The sequence below is a fragment of the Erinaceus europaeus genome, chromosome 18, assembly GCF_950295315.1.
Source record: "Erinaceus europaeus chromosome 18, mEriEur2.1, whole genome shotgun sequence".
Classification (NCBI taxonomy): Eukaryota; Metazoa; Chordata; class Mammalia; order Eulipotyphla; family Erinaceidae; genus Erinaceus; species Erinaceus europaeus.
In genome coordinates this window covers 68669903-68692228 of record NC_080179.1, presented here as the reverse complement: position 1 = coordinate 68692228, position 22326 = coordinate 68669903, and the positions used below count along the sequence as shown (strand labels likewise).

Here is a 22326-nt window from a genome sequence, read left to right as displayed (position 1 = left end):
AGTTGCTGTGGTCTCAACTTTGGATTACTTAATAGCCTCTTCAAAATCATCTTTTGCAAGATGAGTGACATGTTAAATTAATTACTGCCATTTCTTACATAAGCTGGCCTGGGCTCTGAAACTAAGTCCAAGTATATGAAAGCTTAAACAGAAATGTAAACTTAGGGGTTGACTGGGGAAGATAGTTCATGTAGTAGCATGACTACCTGAGCCTCAGGTGAGAGGCTTCAGGTTTGAGCCGCAGCACAGGAGAGCACTGTGAAGCCAGGCAAAGCCGTGGTGTTCCTCCATCTCTCTTTGTCTCTCTCTCTCTGAAACAAAATGGAAAAAAAATGTGGGCCTAGATACATTAACGATGGCTCTCTTGGTCACTACCAGGCCACCCCATCATCTGGGCCCTAATCAAGACATCCTGGGATTCCCACATAGATATGATGGACCTAGCCCTCTAACAGATCCCTCTCTCCACCATCTAGTCATCTCCAACAGGAACAACTTCATAAACCCTCTTGTGGGCCTCTACAGGACCTTGTACTCAATGTGGATCAACAAAGGTAGAAACTTCCATTCTTCAAAGGGAGGTTGGGTCAACATACTCTGAGACTCCAGAAAGACGGGCCCTGAAATGAGCACAACCTAGAATGTTCCTCGCTATGACCACAGAATGGGGCAAGCTCAGACCTACAGGGATGCAGAGATTACACTGGCTCCTGTGCTGAATATGGGCCCCAGATCAAATCCATGGGGTTTACAGTTAACAATACTTATATATTTTCCCCATATTTGGGAGCTACTCTCTTCCCTGGTCTAGCTTTCTAGTCCTATTTCTAACTCTGACACCATCACCCCAGACAATACCTTTAGCCCACCAAATGGTAGCTGTTGGGCTCAGGCAAAAACTAGTAAAGTCATGAGCCCCTTGGAATATACCTAAAATAGACCTACTAGCTTTTTCCAAAATGGAGACCCCCTAATCTCATCTGCTATATTCTTGCCTTTAGTTTCCTTATTATTAAAAAATTTTGTTCTTCTTCATATCTTAATGCTTTTCAGCCACCAAGTTGCAGATGCTGTCATGATGCCAACCTGACTTCCCTGGACACAGCACCCCACCAATGTGTCCTGGACCTCCACCTTTCCAGAGCCCCACCCCACTAGGGAAAGATAGAAACAGGCTGGGAGTATGGATTGACCTGCCAATGCCCATGTCCAGCAGACAAGCAATTGCAGAAGCCAGACCTCCCACCTTTCTATCCCATAATGATCCTAGGTCCATCCTCCCAGAGGAATAAAGAACAGAAAAGCTTCCAATGGAGGGGATGGGATACGGAACTCTGGTGGTGGGAATTGTGTGGAATTGTACTCCTCTTATCCAATGGTCATGTTGATCATTACTAAATCAATCAATACCAAAAAATGTAGACCTGGGAACACTGGAATCATGTATATGTGTAGCCCCTGCACTAAAAACACAAAAGAAGCAAGTATGAACTTAAATATGGTAGCATCACAATGATGTGCTATGTTTCAAATAATTTATTTTGGAATGTGTTGATCAGCATATATCACTGGCAAATTAATCAAATGATCAACATTTGAATGGGTCATATTTTAACATCCATAACAGTCAACTATTCGCTTGCATGAAGTTGTATTTATGGGGCCCAGGTGGTGGTGCACCTAGTTAAGTGCACACATTATGGTGTGCAAAGGTCCAGGTTCAAGCCCCAGGTCCCCACTGGCAGGGTGGAAAGCCTCACAAGTGGTGAAGCAGGGCTGCAGGCGTCTCTCTGTCTCTTTCCCACTTTATCTCCTCCTCCTCTCTCAATTTCTTACTGTCTCTATTAAATATTAAATACATAAAATAGAATTAAAAAGTTCTAAAAAAGAAAAAAAGAAATTTGTATTTATATCTTGGCAGATGACCACTAACCAGGAAGTAGTATTCCAAGCTTTTTCAGAGAACATTTCTGCAAAGGAGTTCAGCCCCAGTGGCTAATTATAACACAACACTAAAAACAGTTAAGTTCTTCTTTCTGGAAATAGCCAAAACATAAGGACTACAGATGAACAATTATGCTCAGTAACCAGCTAATTGATACTGTATCTGATAAAGAAGGGTTTTCTTTTCTTTCTTTCTTTCTTCTTCTTTTTTTTTTTTTTAAAGGGCGGAAACAGCTCCTAAGTGGTGTGCTATTTTCTTCTTTGTTACTTCAAAGCATTACAGAGCAAGCAGAGTTTCAAACTGTTGTGGTCCCAGCTGTGAATAAATCTAATTTGGCTCTTGATCACAGAGTTAATAAGCTTAGTACTCTGCATTTCAGGGCAGAAGTCCTTGGTCCCTCAAGAGAAAGTGACTATAAAGAAAAAAAAGGAAACACTACAGTGCCCAGTTACTTCCTGTAACATAATCTGTCCATGAATTCTCTTGGTCAGCTATGGTTCAGCTGACCACAATTCATTTCTAAGGCATCTGAGAAGATTTCCTCTCTATTTCATCTCCTGGAACTTTTGCCTGGACAAAGGCCTTCAGTTATTCAAAAAAATCTGGTGAGGAGAGAATCTTGTTTTGAAATGTCTGCTGATGTGTAATACATCTAATCCTTTTCTTCTTTATTCTTGCCAAATGTCCACTGTTTCTGGAAACTGGATGCAAATATACAATTTCTAAAAATCTAATAAATTGATCTGTCTTCTCAAAGCAACCCAGTTAACAACATATTATCAATGTAAGTTTAATGCGCCATGAACCTAGCTCGGCTAGAAATGAATCTCCTGATAGCTTTCTAGAAAATTCCTTTACTCCCTCAAGACATTCATAGTATAGAATTATGAAAACACTTCACTGGTTCTCTGAGTATAAGCAAGGACTTGGTCAGTCCTCATGATTTAGGAAAGATTCAGGATCAGCACCAGTGGCAATATGAACTTCTCAGGAAAGACTTTAAGGACAGGTGGCCAAGGGTATTCTGCTACTTTGTATCACGTCTCGTACAGTAGTAGCTCAATTTCTCTGAGTTCATCTTTTGAAGCCTTTTAATTAGGCTTGGCACTTTAGTTCTGGGCTGAAAAGAAATTCATTAATTTTGAGCATGAAGATGAAAGAAATAAATATAAAATTAAAGAGAAGAATGTCATTGTGGACAGGGCTTCGGGTTTAAAAGTCTTGAAGTTTTTTTTGTCTTAAAGACTTAGAAACTTCAAAGATTAGGGTGCTAGAGCATAAGGGAGGTTAGTTATGGGAGGTTGATCTTTCCTAACTCGGGTTCCCATCTCATGTCACTGTGGGTATAGAAGAAATGAGTGTGTGTTGGCCTGGTTTGTGTCTTCTCACATCCCCAAGCTGCATCTAGCATTTATAGGGTCCAGCTCATTCACTGACCCCCAAAAAGTTGTCTGTGACTTAACCTAACAAAATGAGGGGATTATATTAACAATTTAAAACCAAAATAATCCCATACTTCTCTCATATTTTCTTTATGATCTGTATTCTACAAACGGTGAGGCAGATCTGCAGGTGTCTATCTTTCTCTCCTCCTCTCTGTCTTCCCCTCCTCTCTCCATTTCTCTCTGTCCTATCCAACAACCACGACAGCAATAACAATAATAATAACAACAACAATTATGATAAACAACAAAGGGCAACAAAAGGGGAAAAATGGCCTCTGGGAGCAGTGGATTTATAGTATAGGCACTGTTGACCACAGAGAACTCATTTTTCAAGGTGCCATTTTGAAATATATATAAACTTCCCCGTTTGTTTTGTCCTTGTTCTCTTAAGCCAACCTCCTCAATTCTCATCCTGCCCCCTGGTCTACCAACATGGCCTCAGCCTGTTTGGCAGGGATGATGGCTGGCCCATTGTCTACATGAACACATCATCCTATAGGAGTTCCAAAACTGGGTAGCCAACGAGAAAGAAACTGAGATCTCGGTATTTTTCAGGCAATCTGAAAAGTATGGCCATTTGGAGAAAAGAACAAAATACAATCTGGAAGACAAGCAAGTATCAAGGCACTTGTTCTCACAACTGCCTGTAAAACCGAGCTGGTCGCACAGCAGCAGAGAGCAGGACTTAACATGAAGAAGGTCTCAGGTCTGAACTCAACACTCCATGTGCCAGAGCTGAGCAGTGCTTTCTGCCTGTCTGTACATCTGTCTGATTGCCATATGTCTCTCATTATACAAAAAAAAAAAAAAAATCTCTAGGGACCTGGCAGTGGCACATCTAGTCAAGTGAACATATTACCATATGTAAGGACCAAGGTTCAAGGCTCTGGTCCCCACCTGCAGGTTCGTAAGCTTTTCAAGTGGTGGAGCAATGCTGCAGGTGTCTATCTACCCCCTTGCCTCTCAAGTTATCTCTGTCTCTATCCAATACATAAAAATGAAAACTATTTTTTAAATTCCCCCCCCCCAAGCACATACAACCAGCCAGGTAAGCTTTCCACACAATTGAAGGCAGTAGATTATACTGATGACAGCGGACAGTAGCAATGGGTCTAAAGGAACTATTTGCTGCCTGTTAAAACTATATTTGGAGCTCAAAAGTTACAGTGATGTATTTTCAGCATCCTAAGTTTTACTGTTTAAGCCAATTACAACAGCATCATAGACGAGTGTTCGGTTTCTTTTAAAGATTTTTGTTGCAGTGGGTGGGGTTGTGGAGTGTCTGACTGGGTGCACATGTTACAAGGGGAAAGCTTTGTGAGTAGTGAAGCAGTGTGGCAGGTGTCTGTCTTTCTCATTTCTCTATCACCCCATTCCCTCTCAATTTCTAGCTGTCTCTATCCAATAAATAAATAACTAAAGGGTTGTTTTTTTTTTTTTTTTTGCCTCCAGGGTTATTGCTGGGGCTCAGTGCCTGCACTACAAATCCACTGCTCTTGGAGGCCATTTTTTCCTTTTTGTTGCCCTTACTGCTCATTGTTGTTATTATTATTGTTATTGCTGTCATGGTTGTTGGATAGGACAGAGAGAAATCAAGAGAGGAGGGGAAGACAGAGAGGAGGAGAGGAAGATAGACACCTGCAGACCTGCTTCACTGCCAGTGAAGTGACTCCCCTGCAGCTGGGGAGCTGGGGGCTCGAACCGGGACCCTTATGCTGGCCCTTGTGCTTTATGCCATGTACGCCTAACCTGCTGCACCACCGCCCAGCCCCCCTAAAATTCTTTTTTTTTTTAAATTTTGTGAATTATTTTTATTTATTGGAAAGATACATCCAGAAATGGAGAGGGAAGAAGGAGGTAGAGAAGGAGAGAAACAGAGAGACACCTGCATCACTGCTTCACCACTCACAAAGCTTTTGCCTTGTAGTTGGGGACCAGGAGCTTGAACCTGGGTCCTTTGCATTGTAATATGTGCGCTCAGCCGGGTGCGTGACTACCTGGCCCCTATAAAAAGTTTCCTATTATGTATGTGCCTAGACTTCTACAGATGTTATTTCTAAGTCCACAGAATCATGTTACAGTGTAGACATTAGTTCATCCACTTCAGAAATGTAGAAATCAACACACAAGAAAGCTCCCTTAACCTCTGAAGTATTTCCTATGGTTCACAGGCAATATCAGGTGTATTATACGCATCCTCTTAGTCTCCACAAAGTTAGGGAATTGATTTCAAATGAGAAGGCTCTGAAGCAGGCAAGCTAGTTGCTGACACAGAGGTGAGAGCAGGCCAAGCCCCTGTACACTCGTTAGGTCACTGCTCATCTCAGCCAGCGTGTGCCAACCTTAGAAATTCTACTCACGTGCCATCCAAAGCTTTAAGAGACTGCCCCCAGTTTGTGGGCTGCCCGAGTCTCAGAAGCAAGGACTACGCTTTATTGGCCTTTGCATCTTTCATGCCAATCACAGTGCCTGACACACAGTGGACATTCCAACGATGTCTGCTGAATATGCTATTTCAAAAGAATAACAGCGCCTTGGGTCAAATGCTAAAAATCAAAATATGCAGCACCACTGAGGCAAATCCAGAAGAGAACAGAACAACAAGAAAAGGCACAAGATGGCTACAAAGGGGTATGTAGAACTTGTACCTGAAATCCCGGCTGAGAGCAGAAACCCATGGGTGCAACCAGACACTCCCTGGGAATGATCTGGGTCTCTCTGTTATTATGCCCTGCCTACATAGTCCTTTAACACAGGAAGCCATAAGGGACAGGGGGTAGGAAGCTGCGGGGAGCAATTACACGGAAACTGGGAATTAGATGCGTGGGCAGGAAGGCTGGTGATTATCTTGCCTATAGAGGATGATCTTTTACAAACACCTTCCTCCAGGGACATGCGGGTTCCCTTTGATAGCTGCCTGAGTGCTGGCATAAGTCAAAGGGAGGGTGTTCACATTCAGAGTAGCTATGCAAGTCTGATCATTGGCCTTAAAACAAAAAGCCATTTCTCTTCTAAAAAGGTGAAGGCAAAGCATACAGCATCTTTTATCCCCCCAAGAAACATATTATTTATTTAACTATGTAGTGAGTAGAGACAGAGGGAAGTTGAGAAGGAAGGAAAGATAGTGAGGAAGAGAGAAAGACACCTGTGGCACCGCTTTACATCCTGTGAAGCTTTTCCACTGCAGAGAGACACCTGCGGCCTGCAGCTAGGCCCCTGTGCATGGTAACGTGCCTGGTGGACCAGGCACACCACCACCAGGCCCCCTCCCCGCTCCCCCGACTCCACAGCAACTTTTGCAGAAGCTTCACCCTGTTATAACACCGGGTGTCTCTGCATAGAAGGCTGCTCTCCTCTGGCCATTCATTATTCTTATATATCTATTTTTTCTTTATCTTTATTTAGTGGATAGAGACAGCCAAAAATTAAAAAGGCAGGGGGAGATATAGAGGGAGAGAGACACAGAGATACCTGTAGACCTGCTTCATCGCTCACTCACAAAGCTTGTTCCCTTGCACATGGTAACGTAGGCACTCAACCAGGTGTGCCACCACCCAGCCCCATTCTTCACATGCACATCTTATTCAAAAGTGGGATTTCTCTAACAGAAAGAACAGTCTTACTTGAAGGGTGGAGGTAGATGATGTCTTTCACCGTGAAGTCTCTGGACTGTGCGGCTTTCAGACAATCAGCCAGCAGGCTCAGGAGAAGGAGCCAAGCCAGGGCAGGGCCAGGGTCCATGGCAGACTGTGGCGTCACTCATCCAGGGGGCCTGGGAGTGCAGATTCAGGACACGGGGAGAGAACGTGCACCTGAAACAGGAATAAAGAAGCATGTCAGTCAGGATTGGGCCCCCTTCCTGGTGTGTGTGGGGTGGGAAGGGGGGTGTGTGTCAGGGGGTGAGGGAGAAGGGGGACTGCAGTGGACAGGGCTCCCTGGGCAACAAGGAAATACACTGTGGAGAGAAACTGTATAGATGGTCATTTTCCAACACTTAGAACATTCTAGCTCCCAATCTATTCTTAAATAGGTTCTAGAAGCTCTGCACCGCCTTCTAATATGCAGCAGAGATGGTATCAAGGGAGACTGGATTTTAATGAAATCCAACTCTTTGGGCCAGGAAACCAGGGGATGGCTGACACATGCAACAGTGCTCAGGTGCAAAATGAGTCAGGAACGAAGGCTTGCTCAGAAGCATCTCCCTGACAGTGGTGACAGCCAGGACAATATGGGCCCTAGGTCAGACCGATGGGGTTAACAGCCAATGGTGTTTATATACTTGCCACATATCTGAGAGCTACTCTGTGCCCTGATCCCACTTTCTAGTCCCCAACTCTGTCACCATCTTTCCAGATCAAACTTTCAGTCCACCTGCTTTTTAGCTATCAGGCTGAGGCAAAAATTATCAAAGTCATGGGCCCCTGGGAACATACCTAAAATAGACTTCCTAGTTCTTCCCACATGAAGACCCCTAATTTCATCTGCTTTATTCCTACTTTGGGATTCCAGTTTATTAAGCAATTTGTCCTGTTTTATATCTTACTGCACCAAACTGCAGGCACTACATGATTCCATCCTGACTTCCCTGGTCAAATAACCCCACCAATGTGTCCTGGGACCTCACCTCTCCAGAGCCCTACCCCACTAGGGAAAGACAGAAACAGGCTAGGGGTATAAATTGTCCATGACCAGCAGAGAAGTAATTACAGAAAGTAGACCTTCCACCTTCTGTACCTATTCCCTAAAGAATAGGGAAGCTTCCAATGGAGGGGATGGGACATGGAACTCTGGTGGTTAGAACTATGTGTAACTGTACACATTATCTTACAATATTGTTCATCATTATTAAATCACTAATAAAAATACATAGTACTCCTCAACCCAGTCATGTTGCCTTTATAAATCTGTGCAGGGTAGCCTTTCAAAAGGAGAGGGAAGGGATGAAGGGAAATTGGCCTCCCTCAAATTAAATAAAGTGTGGGTCAAGCGCAGGTGGTACAAAGCACAAGGACAGGCGTAAGGATCCAGGTTCAAGTCCCCGGCTCCCCACCTGCAGGGGAGTTGCTTGACAGGTGGTGAAGCAGGTCTGCAGGTGTCTTTCTCTCCCCGTCTTCCCCTCCTCTCTCAATTTCTCTCTGTCCTATCCAACAACGACAACAGTAACAATAATAACTACAACCAGAAAACAACAAGGGCAACAAAAGAAAATAAATAATTTTTTCTTTCATTGCCCAATGACAGAGGTGACGTCCTCTTCAGTGAATGCAATATGCTTCTTTGGACATTTCATTCTGGGCAGGCAAGTCTGTGCCTGAGGTGAGGTTGCACCTGGCCACACAGCATCAACTCCCCAAGCTCCACACCAACTGCAGCGGGGGGCCCCCTGTGAAAGGCACAGTAAGGAAAGCTATCTGGTGTTGCATGACTATAATTTTACACTGACTATCCACTCACCGCCAATAAGATATATATGTTTCTTTCTTTTTCCCCAGGGCTTTGCTGGGACTTGGCATCTGTCGGATTTCATCACTCTCAAAGGACTCATTTTTTTTTTTTTTTATCTTTTCCCCAGACAGAGGTTAAGAGATTAATCTAAGAAAACGCTCCAGGTCTGTCTCTAGAGTGTGGGTATTAATCTTTGTAAGCACGTAATTGCTTTTAAAAGGTGGGAGGGCAGTGAGGGGCTGAGAGGTAGATCAGTTGGCAAAGTGCCTACCTTATGGGGTACAAGCACCCTGATTCAAGTCTTTGGGTACAACATGGGAGCACCAAACAGAAGGAAAGTTCAGAGCCCTCTGTTCATCTTCCCCTATCATTTCTCCCCCTCTGGGAGTATGGACCGAAATTCTTTTAGGGGTGCAGAAGGTGGGAGTTTGGGCTTCTGTAATTTGCTTCTCCACTGGGCATGGATGTTGGCAGGTCAATTCATACCCCCAGCCTGTTTCTATCTTTCCTTAGTGGGGTAGGGCTCTGGACAGGTGAGGTTCCAGGACACACTGATGAGGTTGTCTGCACAGAGAAGTCAGGATAGAATCATCTGCAACTTGGTGGCTAAAAGGTGGTAAGAAGGAAGAGAAGGCAGGACTAAGAACAAATGGGTATATATGTATATGTGTATGTATATGTGTGTGTGTGTGTGTGTATATATATATATATATATATATATATATATAGAGAGAGAGAGAGAGAGAGAGAGAGAGAGAGGGAGAGAGAGAGAGAAATAATAGTCCTTGGAGAACTACCGAAGTTTCAAATGGAAGGAATGGGGATACAGAACTCTGGTGGTGGAAATGGTGTGGAGTTATACCTCTGTTATCTTATGATTTTGTAAATCAATATTAAATCACTAATTAAAAATACAAAAGAATTTTTTTTACTTTATTGGGGGATTAATATTTTACATTCGACAGTAAATATAATAGTTTGTACATGTATAACATGTCTCAATTTTCCATATAACAATACAACCCCCATCAGGTCCTCTGTCTTCCTTTTCCAGGATCTGTACTCTCCCTCCCCGGCCCACCCTCCCCAGAGCCGTTTACTTTGCCGTAATACACCAACTCCAGTGCAGGTTCCGCTTGTGTTTTCTCTTCTGATCTTGTTTTTCAACTTCTGCCTGTGAGTGAGACCATCCCATAGAAAGGGAAGTTCAAAGAGCAGTAAAGTTGTGCTGTGCTGTCTCTCTGCCTTTTGTCTCTATCTCTCGCTCCCTGTCTTTTATGTTCTCTATATGGGGGAAAAAATAGTTGGCTGGGGGTGGTGGAATCATGCAGGCATGACGCCCCAGTGTATCTCTGGACAAGAAAATAAAGGTGGATATTATTTTTGTTTTTACCATTGTCTTTCCACCAAGGTTATCACTGGTGCTTAGTTCATGAATGACCAAAATTTTGCTCTCTCAGCCACCCCTCCCTTCTTTTATTTGATAAAGACAGAGAGAAATTGAAGGGGAGGGAAATACAGATGAGGAGAGAGGAAGAGAGGCTGCTCGTAAAGCTTTCCTACTGCAGGTGGGGACTGGAGGCTTGAACCCAAGTCCTTGTGTATGGTAAAGAGTGCACTCTAGGGACTCGGGCGGTGGCGCAGCAGGTTAAGCGCACGTGGCGCAAAGCACAAGGACCGGCTTAAGGATCCCGGTTCGAGCCCCCGGCTCCCCACCTACAGGGGAGTCACTTCACAGGCGGTGAAGCAGGTCTGCAGGTGTCTGTCTGTCTCTCCTCCTCTCTGTCTTCCCCTCCTCTCTCCATTTCTCTCTGTCCTATCCAGCAACGAAGACATCAATAACTACAACAGTAAAACAACAAGGGCAACAAAAGGGAATAAATCAATATATATTTTTCAAAAGTGTACTCTACTGGGTGTACCACATCCTTCAGATCCTCATTAAAAATAATTTAATGGGGGAGATGGGCGGTAGTGCAGCGGGTTAAGCACAGTGGGTTAAGTGCATGTGACGCCAAGCGCAAGGACTGGAGTAAGGATCCCAGTTCAAGCCCCTGGCTCCCCCCACCTGCAGGGCAGTCGCTTCACAGGCGATGAAACAGGTCTTGTCTGTCTTTCTTTCCCCCTCTCTGTCTTCCCCTCCTCTCTCCATTTCTCTCTGTCCTATCTAACAACAATGACATCAGTAACAACAACAATAACTGCAACAATAAAACAAGGGCAACAAAAGGGAAAATAAATAAATATTTTTAAAAAAATGGAGAAAAAATAACTTAATGGAACCAAGCAAGAGGCCTTTTTAAGCACAGACCGAACATGGCTGCCCAGGCTGCACCTCCAGGAAGCTGCCACACCTTTACCACTGCCTGGTACAATCATCCAAATCATTTCCCAAAGCACAGGTCATGCCAACTAATTCTTACATCTTCACTGCAGTAACACTGTTTTATTTATTTTTTAATGTGTGTGTGTTTGTTCTGTTCTCACTGGGCTTCACTGCTCCAGACTTGAGTTTTCCAGACTGGGAGACAAAGAGAGGGAAAGGGATGGGGGGAGGGGGGAGCGGGAGAGAGAGAAAGGAGGGAGAGGGAGAGAAGGGAGATGAGGGAGAGGAAGAGGTAAAGGAGGGAGAGGGGAAGGAGGGACAGGAGGAGGGGGAGGATGGAGACAGAGGGGAAGGATAGAGAAGGAGGGGGAGAGGGAGAGGGAGAGGGAGAGGGAGAGGGAGAGGGAGAGGGAGAGGACAGAGCTTTCCCTGGGGCTGTAGGGGCCCAGCTCTAATCTCTGTCACACATATGGTAAAATGGGCACCCTCCTAGGTGAGCTATGTTGTTGGGCCAAGGCTGGATGCTTTAGGGTACACTTTCATGCCTCCTTACTGCAACACATCCACCCCCAAAGTACCAATGACCTTCCACCAAAGTCTACTGACCCTGTCCATCCTTACAGCACCTCCCCTCCTCTTTAACAACCTCAGTTTTGCAGTCAGAGTCTAAGGATTTATTTCCCTTTAACATTGTTCCCTTGCTTTACAGCACAGATTTTTAAAAAAATTATGCTTCAGCCCCCTAGAAATCTTGTATAAAAATCATGTTCTAGAATGGCAGGTTTTTAAAAATTATTTATAAAAAGGAAACATCGACAAAACCATAGGATAAGAGGGGTACAACTCCACACAGTTCCCACCACCAGAACTCCGTATCCCATCCCCTCCCCTGATAGCTTTCCTATTCCTTATCCCTCTGGGAGCATGGACCCAGGGTCATTGTGGGATGCAGAAGGTGGAAGGTCTGGCTTCTGTAATTGCTTCCTCACTCAACATGGGCGTTGACTGGTCGATCCATACTCCCAGCCTGTCTCTCTCTTTCCCTAGTTGGGAAGGGCTCTGGGGAAGCGGAGCTCCAGGACACATTGGTGGGGTTGTCTGTCCAGGGAAGTCTGGCTGGCATCATGGTAGCATCTGGAACTTGGTGGTTGACAAGAGAGTTAACATACAAAGCCAAACAAATTGTTGACCAATCATGGACCTAAGGGCTGGAATAGTGCAGATGAAGAGTTGGGGGGGGGCCCTCCATTTTGTAGATGGCTAGTAGGCATATTTTACTTAAATTCCAAAGGGCCTGTGGCTATACTAGTTTTTTGTTTGTTTGTTTTTCCTTTTTCTTTTTGCCCCTGAGCCTGAAATCTGATATGCTGATGGTGGACCCAAATTATTGTCTGGGGAGGTGATGTCATGGCTGGAAAAGGACCAGAAAGCTGGATCAGGGAAGAGCGTAGCTCCCTCATATGGGGAAGGGGTATAAATATCTAGACTGGCTGTTTAGCTCTCAGCACTGGTGAGTCCTCTGCCTCTGGCCCCTGACTGTATATCTTCCTTGGAATAATGTCTATTCAAGTACTCCGTCCTGCTCTCCCTCCCTCCTTCCCTTCCTTCTGCCTTTCCTTCCTGGTGCTTCAGCGCTCCAAGATGACAGAGACAAAGGGCAGGGAAAGACAGCACAGCACCAAGCTTCCTCCAGTGCCATGGAGACCGGGTTTGCAGCTGGGTGTACACTGGGCGTGCACATGACAAAGCAGGAATCCCATCCAAGTGAACGATCTTGTCTTTGAATTTTTGCAGTGGGTTCACTGTCTTTTATTGCTGAATGTAAGGATTCTTTCCAGACTGGATTCGGGTCTTTATCCAGATATGTTTGCCAATGTCCCTCCCATTCTGTGCCGACTTTCCACTTTGTTACTGATGCTCTCTAATACTAGAGTTTGTGATTTGGATGACATCTCCACTCTGACACACACAGACACACAGACAGACGCACAGACACACAGACACACAGACAGACACACAGACACAGACACACACACACACAGAGACACACACAGATACACACACACAGACACACAGACACACACAGACACACACACACAGACACACAGACACACACACACAGACACACAGAGACACACAGACACACACACAGACATACACACAGACACACACAGACACACACACAGACACAGACACACACACACAGACACACAGACACACACACAGACACAGACACACACACAGACACACAGACACACACACACACACAGACACACAGACACACACAGACACACACACAGACATACACACAGACACACACACAGACACAGACACACACAGACACACACACAGACACACACACAGACACACACACACAGACACACACACAGACACACACACACACACAGACACACACAGACACACACAGACACACACAGACACACAGACACACACACACATCTCCAGGTTGTGTTCTGTTATAAGAACTCAAACACGAGAGCTACTGATCTGTATACAATGCTCAGGAAAAGAAGTCACCCACTCTGAAGCAACCTGAGCTCTGTTTCACAGCTCCCTTTTACATGACAGAAACAGGCTGTTTAATGATATCACCAACTGCTGGACTTCCTGCAGGAGATCAGTGGGCCCAGTCCCTCAGCTAGTATCTGGGGGAAAATGAAAAATGAGTCTAACCATTACTGAAATGAGGGCAACGCCGTGTAGAACACCAGGCCTATCTTTCCTCGACACATTCTTAATAGTTCATGGGGCTCAAACCCCTAAACCTCATAAGCACGGTGCTGGCCCTGCTCAGGGAGTCTGAAGGGTCTTTTCTAGGATATGGATGCTTCTCTCCGGAATCCACTCTGGACTGTGCTAGACACGGAAGGAAGTGCTACCCTTTGCTGTGCTGCTGTGTCCATCTGCACTGAGGGAGGATACTTGCCTGACTTCAGCTCGCCTTATGAAACAGCACACCCTCAGTTTCACAGCTATGTGACCTTTCATTTGTTATTTATGAGCTTTTGCAAATCTAATACCACTGTGACAGATTTAATTTGTGCTCTAAATTACCTTTGCAGGAGTTACTCAACTGCTCGTTTTATTCCACCCAGTTACTCGCTACATTCTGAAACAGAAAAAAAAAAAATTAGTTCCAGATCTATGAGACTTCCTCCACTTGGGAGAGAGTTGCCAAGAGCTGCAAACAGATTTTTTTTCACTCCAAGAGAAGCAGAGAGCATCAAGGAAGATTTCTCTACTTGTCAGAGAGACAAAGTGATCAAACTACAGCATAGGTGAAGCTTTGCAAATTCATGCCTGAATTGCTATTTCATACAGAGTATATATATATATATATATATCTCAGACAGACCCATTCCTATAACTAGGTGCTAGAAGACAATGAAACAGTTAGCACTGGAAACAGTGCTAACTCACCAAATACTAAGTGGCAGCTTTGCAGTATTCCAAGCAATGGGGAAATGGAGGACTGGTGCAAGTCTCAATACTTTAATGCCACGCAAATTGAAATTTGGAATGAATGACTAACATAAGAGCGACACAGAATTCTGAAACATCTTGATTTAGTTTACAGTACAGATGGACCAAAGTTAACCCAGCTCCCAAAAAGGATACACTAAAGGCACGTGCTCACAAAACTAACTCAGCTTCTATTTTTTATATTTTATTTATTTATTTGTTTGTATTCCTTTTTTATCATTGTTGTGATTGTTATTATTGTTGTTACTGATGTTGTTGTTGCCGGATAGAACAGAGAGAAATGGAGAGAGGAGGGGAAGACAGAGGGGGAGAGAAAGATAGACACCTGCAGACCTGCTTCACTGCTTGTGAAGCGACTCCCCTGCAGGTGGGGAGCTGGGGGCTTGAACCGGGATCCTAATGTCGGTCCTTGTGCTGTGCACCACCTGTGTTTAACCCGCTGCGCTACCGCCCTACTCCCCTAACTCAGCTTCTATGCATCATTCTCATCACTTGCTTCTTCCTCACAATCTGGGAATTGTTAGTAAAATGTGTCAATTTTTGAATAGATCTGCAACATTTCTCAGTGTGTCTTCCACTGGCAAATGGAGCCTATACCTTCCTCCATTTCTGACTCAAATACACAGAGCAAAACTTGTGCAAATGGCATGATATGACCTCCCAGTTCAGCCAGAGAAGGCAACCAATGCAACTTGTGACACTAATTTGGAAGTTGCAGTGCCATGGAGGCAATCTGTGAGCTTTGAGCGACAAGCTGAGAGGAAGCCCAAAAGTCATGGAAACTATGAAGAGACAGCTGACCCGCCTGCTCCCAGATGTTCACCTCCAGTCTGTCCCAGCCCCAACCACTAGCCTGATGGCCACTCCACACAGATGTCATGATAGAGCCACTCAGTCAAGCTCTCTCCATTTCATCCACAGAAACCACAAGCAAGGGGGTCAGGCCGTAGCATATTCAGTTGAATACACACATTGTCATGTGCCAGGACCAGAGTTCAAGCTCTCTGTCCCCAGCTGCAGGGGTGAACGCTTCACAAGTGGTGAAGTAGTGCCACAGCTGTCTCTCTTCCTCTCTATTACCCTCTCAATTTCTGACTCTATCCAATAAATCAATACTACATACATATATGTATATCACAAAAATACATGATTGTTACTTCTTTAGACAGTGAAGGGTTTTTGTTAGGGGGTGTTGAAGATTTTGCTTGTATGTTTATGAAAGAGAGGAATTTGGAAGTCGGGCGGTAGCACAGCGGGTTAAGCACATGTGGCGCAAAGTGCAAGGACTGGCATAAGGATCCCGGTTCGAGCCCCTGGCTTCCCACCTACAGGGGAATCACTTCACGGGTGGTAAAGCAGGTCTACCGGTGTCTATTTTTCTCTGCCCCTCTGTATCTTCCCCTCCTCTCTCCATTTCTCTCTGTCCTATGTAACAAGGATGACTTCAATAACAACAGGGAAGGAGGGAGGGAGGAAGGCGGAGGGAGGTAGATCTGCAGCACCTGTTTCATTACTCTCCTGAAGCAGCCCCCCCCCCCCCCCCGCTGATGGGGACCCAGAGCTAGAACCCAGGTCCTTGAGCATGGTAATGTGTGTGCTCTACCAGGTACACCACCACCTGCCTTTGACTTCTATTCTTTCTACTCCTTCCGTTTTACAGTTTGAGACAGCAGATCTATTCCTACACCTCTAAAGTTAGCAAAATTCCCGTCACTCATAGAATACAATATCGTTTAAAGTCTTTGGTGGTTATATAAAAGGTGTTAGAGAGACAAGCTCTGGTGCAGAAATCAGAAAGAGGCCCCAGGATTGTTGAGTGAGGCCATGCCAACTGCAACAGAGAAACTGACCTCCTAAAAGAATCAGCCGGGGAGTCGGGCGGTAGTGCGACGGGTTAAGTGCAGGTGGCACAAAGCCAAGGACGGGCATAAGGATCCCAGTTCGAGTCCCCAGATCCCCACCTGCAGGGGCATCGCCTCACAAGCAGTGAAGCAGGTCTGCAGGTGTCTGTCTTTCTCTCCCCCTCTGTCTTCCCCTCCTCTCTCCATTTCTCTCTGTCCTGTCCAACAACGACAACAATAATAACTACAACAATAAAACAACAAGGGTAACAAAAGGGAATAAATAAATAAATAAATATTAAAAAAAAAGAATCAGCCCTCGGTCTGTGATTGAGCTTCGCTGAAGACAGTATGATTGCCTGTGGGACACGTGAGCAGGTGTGCGGGACTGCCCATGTGAGCTGCGCTCCACTGCGCGTGCTCTGTCATAAACACATTCACCCCCAGCAGGGTCTCAGCCAGAACTGTCACTGGAGGGCTTCTGGGATGCCTGATCCATAGACACTGACCCTGCGTGGCATCTGCTGTGGAGTGAATATACACTGTGCTGCCCAGAATTCACTGGTGTCACTGAAAGCTACAGTAGTCTCTGAAGGAAGGGCCAGGCGATGGTGCACCTGGTTAAGCACATACACCACAGTGCGCAAGGACCCAGGTTCAAGCCCCTGGTCCCCACCTGCAGGGGGAAAGCTTCATGAGTGGTGAAGTAGGGTTGCAGGCATCTCTTCTGTTTCTCTCCCTCTCTACCTCACCTCCTCTCTAAATTTCTATCTCTAACAAATAAATTATATATGTGTGTGTGTGTGTGTGTGTGTGTGTATGAATAGTCTTCAGGGGTACAGCTAAGACACTAACTTGGAGGTAACAGTCTGAAAGCAATGCCAAATCCTGACTGTCCAAAACAGGAGCATGTGTTTTTAATTTTAGTTATATTCATTTATTTATTTTGCCACTAAGGTTATCACTGGGGTTCGGGGCCTGTACAAGGATAATACCACTCCTGGCAGCCATTTATTTTTTGACTTTATTTTTACAAGACAGAGAAAAAGTAAAGGGTGGAGAGAGGGAGAGACTAAGAGAAGCAACTGCAACACTGCTCTCCACTGCAGGTGAGGACCAGGGGGCTTGAATGCGGGGCCTTTCACAGGGTACCGCGTATGCAGAAGTATGTGAAGATATGCAAATACAACCGGAACTAGTTCTAAGGAAAGTCCACCAAAGGTACCGGGTTCACTGAAGAATCCTCTACGCATTGTCACCTGGTCACCCTTGACCCCTGACTTGTGCACATCAGCACTAATGTGATCTGAAGTGTGTGCCCTCGGAGCTGTAAGATACGGTGTCTGGGAATGACAGTGGAGTTGCCATTTGTTCCAAATACTGACTCCCTTTCTCGACCCGTCCCGGTTCGCACTCACTGTAAATCAGTTACCCTGCCACTCCAGTCCCACAAATCAGCTACGTGAGCTGCACTTTTCCTGATGAAACTGGCCAGCGCTTGAAAACCCACAAATTGAAACCTCTGTGTGTCAGGGAGTGCTGGGAGAATTTTAACAACTGGATTAAAAACCCAATCCGTTGGTAAATCCCCAGGGGAGACCCAAATGCCAAGGAACAGATTAACCATTTACTGATCCCGAGAGCAAATGGAAAGGGCAAATCTTAGAGAAATGAAGTGGGGACTGAGCACCTGAGAGGATCGGGCCACAGAGCGGGATGTCAGCATCTGCGAGAGTAGCGAAATTAAATTCTATCTTCTTTTCTTTTTTATGATCCAGGCTCTCTTTTTTTTTTCTTCAGTTTTTTTCTATTATCTTTATTTATTGGATAGAGACAGTCAGAAATCAAGAGGGTAGGGGGAGACAGATAGGGAGAAAGATAGATAGACACCTGCAGCCCTGCTTCTCCACTTGCAAAGCTTTCCCTCTGCAGGTGGGGACGGGGGGGGGGGGGGGAGGAGGCTCGAACCTGGGTCCTTGTGCATTGTACCATGTGCACTCAACCAGGTGTACCATCATCACCTGGTCCTTTTTTTTTTCTTTACACATGAGAAAACTTGGACTGCTAAAAAAATTTTAATCTGCATTTCTATTCCTGAGTTAATGTTATCGTAAAGAAGGTGGAAGATGAGGGGCCAGGTGGTGGCACGCCTAGTTAAGCCCACACTACAGGGCACACAGACCCATGTTCTAGCCTCTGGCCCCCACCTGCAGGGGGGAACGTTTCACGAGTGGTGAAGCAGGGTTGTAGGTGTCTCTATCTATCTTCCCCTCCCCTCTCAATTTTTCTTTGTCTCTATCCAATCATGAAAATAAACATTTTTTTAAAAAGGTGGAAAATGTATCCAATAACTTACAAAGGACTCCTTCCCCCTTCCCTCCCCGACAGCCCCACCCCAGTCTCGATGGACAATGAAGGATGTGTGGCAAGGACGCTGAGGTCAGGATGACTGAGTCATGGATGGATATTTGAACAAAACAGCTGGAGAAGCTTACACAGCCTCAGCTTGACTTGGAAGAGGAAAAGGCTGACTCCTGGATGACACTGAATGATGTGGGAATCGTGCGCACCACAGGAGAGGTGTTCTGAGGTGAGTATGGCATTGTCAAAAACTTGAATAGACATGCAGAGCCAATGAGAAATAGCAGAAACGTAGAGAAGTGCTCCCAGGATGAGTGGTCTTAAAACTCAACCCAGAGGGTCCTAGCTCACAAGCCAGTAAAGGAACATAAAGAATTATTATAAATTAACTAGCATGCTTAAAGTGCAGTGTAGCAGGTCTGCAGGTGTCGATCTTTCTCTCCTCTCTTATCTCCCTCCCTTCTCAACTTCTCTCTGCTCTATCAAATTAAATAGAAAAAAAAAAAGGAAGAAGAAGAAAAAATGGCTGTCAGGAACGGTGGGTTCACAGCGCCAGCATAAAGCTCCCGCAATAATCCTGGCGGCAGAAAATCAAATTAAACTAACCAGCACATAATTTACATATAGGCATTTTCCTAGAAATATGTAATTTTTATCTTCCTTATTCATTTCCACCACAAAAGCGAGCCTGGATCCTAATATGAGATCATTTGATATGATACAAAGAGAGGTAGGAGCTGGGGGGTGGCACATCTGGCTGAGTACATGTGTTACAGTGCACAAGGACCCAAGTTCAAGCCCTTGGTCCCCACCTACAGGGGGAAAATTTTTTGAGTGGTATAGCAGTGCTGCAGATCTCTCTCTCTCTCTCTCCCTCCTCCCCTCCCTCCCTATGTTCCCCTTCCCTCGATTTCCCTCTGCCTCTGTTCAATAAAATAAATAAAATAATTTTTAAAAGATAGAAAAAAATTCATAAGGCATTTCCATTTCTATTTGTTTAATGACTCTCCAAACTGTTTCTCATAGGGTCTGCACTGCCACCAACAGTGCAGAAGAGTCCCCTTTTTCTCCACGTATTTAACAATAGCTGGCATTTCCTGTTTCATCATTTCCTGTTGTCATTTCCTGTTATGCCATTAGCATAGGTGTGAGGTGGTGTTTCATTGTGGTCATAATCTTGCATTTCCCTGCTGATAAGAGGGACAGAGTTGTTGGTCTGCTTCTAAATTCTGCTCATAAGACCTTCTGTTTTGATCATCACATTAGGTTCGCTTGTATTACTTACGATGTGGTCTATTTACATAATCACTGTTTGACCTGGGTCCCGCCCTGCCTGCAGGGTGTTGGTTTCATCCCCACTGCTTAGATGGAAGCTTGCTAGGTTCTGTTCGCGCTCTTTTTTTTTTTGCTCCACTCCGTCTCCTAGTCATTTCCTTTCCCTTGCCACTTCCAGTGGAGGGATGCATAAAAGGCGATGTATCTGATTGATAAAGGAGACACTGCTTCCCAGCTCAGCCATGCGTCCCTGGTCCTCTCTCTACCACCCGTGAAGCTAGCCCAGCCCAGTACAGAGTATTTTTTCACATGTCTGTGGGCTATCTGCAAGTCTTATTTAGAAAAAGTCTGTATGTGACCCAGTTGGTGACACAGGTGGCTCTAGCTTTGAACTGAAAAGCACGAGACCCCAGGTTTGATCCTAATAAGTAGATACAAGAGCAGACACACTTCTGGTGTCCAGCTTTCCCAGGCACTGTGTCCATGCTGTTCACAGGGCTATGGTTCCAGTCTGATGATCATCAACGCTATCTTTAAAAGTAGGCTATAGGGAGTCGGGCTGTAGCGCAGCGGGTTAAGCGCAGGTGGCGCAAAGCACAAGGACCGGCATAAGGATCCCGGTTCGAACCCCAGCTCCCCACCTGCAGGGGAGTCACTTCACAGGCGGTGAAGCAGGTCTGCAGGTGTCTATCTTTCTCTCTCCCCTCTGTCTTCCCCTCCTCTCTCCATTTCTCTCTGTCCTATCCAACAACGACGACAACAACAACAATAATAACTACAACAATAAAACAACAAGGGCAACAAAAGGGAATAAATAAATAAAATAAAATATTTTTTTAAAAAAGTAGGCTATAGAGGAGCTACTGTAATCACAGGCCAGATATTTAACTTTCTTTTTTAAAAAAATTTTTTTCTATTTATTTATTTTCCCTTTTGTTGCCCTTGTTGTTTAACATTATTGTGGTTATTGATGTTGTTGTTATTGGATAGGACAGAGAGAAATGGAGAGAGGAGGGGAAGACAGAGAGAGGGGAGAGAAAGACAGACACCTGCAGACCTGCTTCACTGCTTGTGAAGCGACTCTCCAGCAAGTGGGGAGCTGGGGGCTCGAACTGGGATCCTTACGCCATTCTTGCGCTTTGCGCCACACACGCTTAACCCGCTGCACCACCACCTGACTCCCAATATGATATTTAACTTTCTTATGACCCAGTCAGAATAAAGAATTTAAGAGTAGTCATAGATCTAAGTGTACTGCATATGCCTTAGTCCTCCTCCTTCTCCTCTTCCTCCCTCCCCCCTTTTGCTACCAGGGTTACCACTGGGGATCAGAGCCTGCACAACTGCACCATTATTCTTGGTAGCCATCCCCCTTCCCCTTTCCTTCCTTCCTTTCTTTCTTTCTTTCTTTCTTTCTTTCTTTCTTTCTTTCTTTCTTTCTTTCCTTTTCTTTTTCTCCTCCAGGGTTATTGCTGGGGTGCTGTGTCTGCACCACGAATCCACTGCTCCTGGAGGCCATTTTCCCCCCTTTTGTTGCCCTTGTTGTTTTATCAATGTTGTGGTTATTGTTGTTGTTGTTGCTGTCATTGTTGGATAGGACAGAGAGAAATGGAGAGAGGAGGGGAAGACAGAGAGGGGGAGAGAAAGACAGACACCTGCAGACCTGCTTCACTGCCTGTGAAGCGACTCCCCGGCAGGTGGGGAGCTGGGGGCTCGAACCAGGATCCTTAAGCCGGTCCTTGTGCTTTGAGCCACATGAGCTTAACCCTCTGCGCTACAGCCCGACTCTCTCCCCTTCCCCTTTTCTTTTCTTAACAGAGGGTGAGAAGGAGAGAGGCAGAGGAGAGAGACACCTGCAGCACTGCTCCGCTGCTCATGAAACCTCCACCCCCAGAGGTGGGGAATGGGTGCTTGAACCCAGGTCCTCACTCCTGGTAGCATATGTGCTCTACTGGTTACCTCACCACTCGATCCCCTTAGTCCTTCTTAATACAGATGCTTTCCACATTACCTGCCCAACCAGAACTGATAGTACAAATCCACGAAATACTAACTATACTAAGGACGGCTTCATTTTTTATACACCAGAGGCTGGTCAACTGCCAAGATCCAAAAGACATTCTAATTCAATTCCAATATCAAGAACCCATGACCTCTAGACAATCAGCACTCATCTTTTATTTT

The 22326-nt window shown here is 45.3% G+C and overlaps 1 protein-coding gene across 1 annotated transcript in view; it reads right to left on the bottom strand.

The window, feature by feature from the left end:
• The window catches only part of LYPD6 (LY6/PLAUR domain containing 6), a 130325-nt gene that overhangs the window by 32906 nt on the left and 75093 nt on the right, over positions 1–22326 (bottom strand). The window contains exon 2 of the mRNA XM_007522237.3: positions 7014–7202. Coding sequence (XP_007522299.1) covers positions 7014–7131 — 118 coding nt within the window. The 5' untranslated portion in view covers positions 7132–7202. The remainder of the gene's footprint in view (positions 1–7013; positions 7203–22326) is intronic.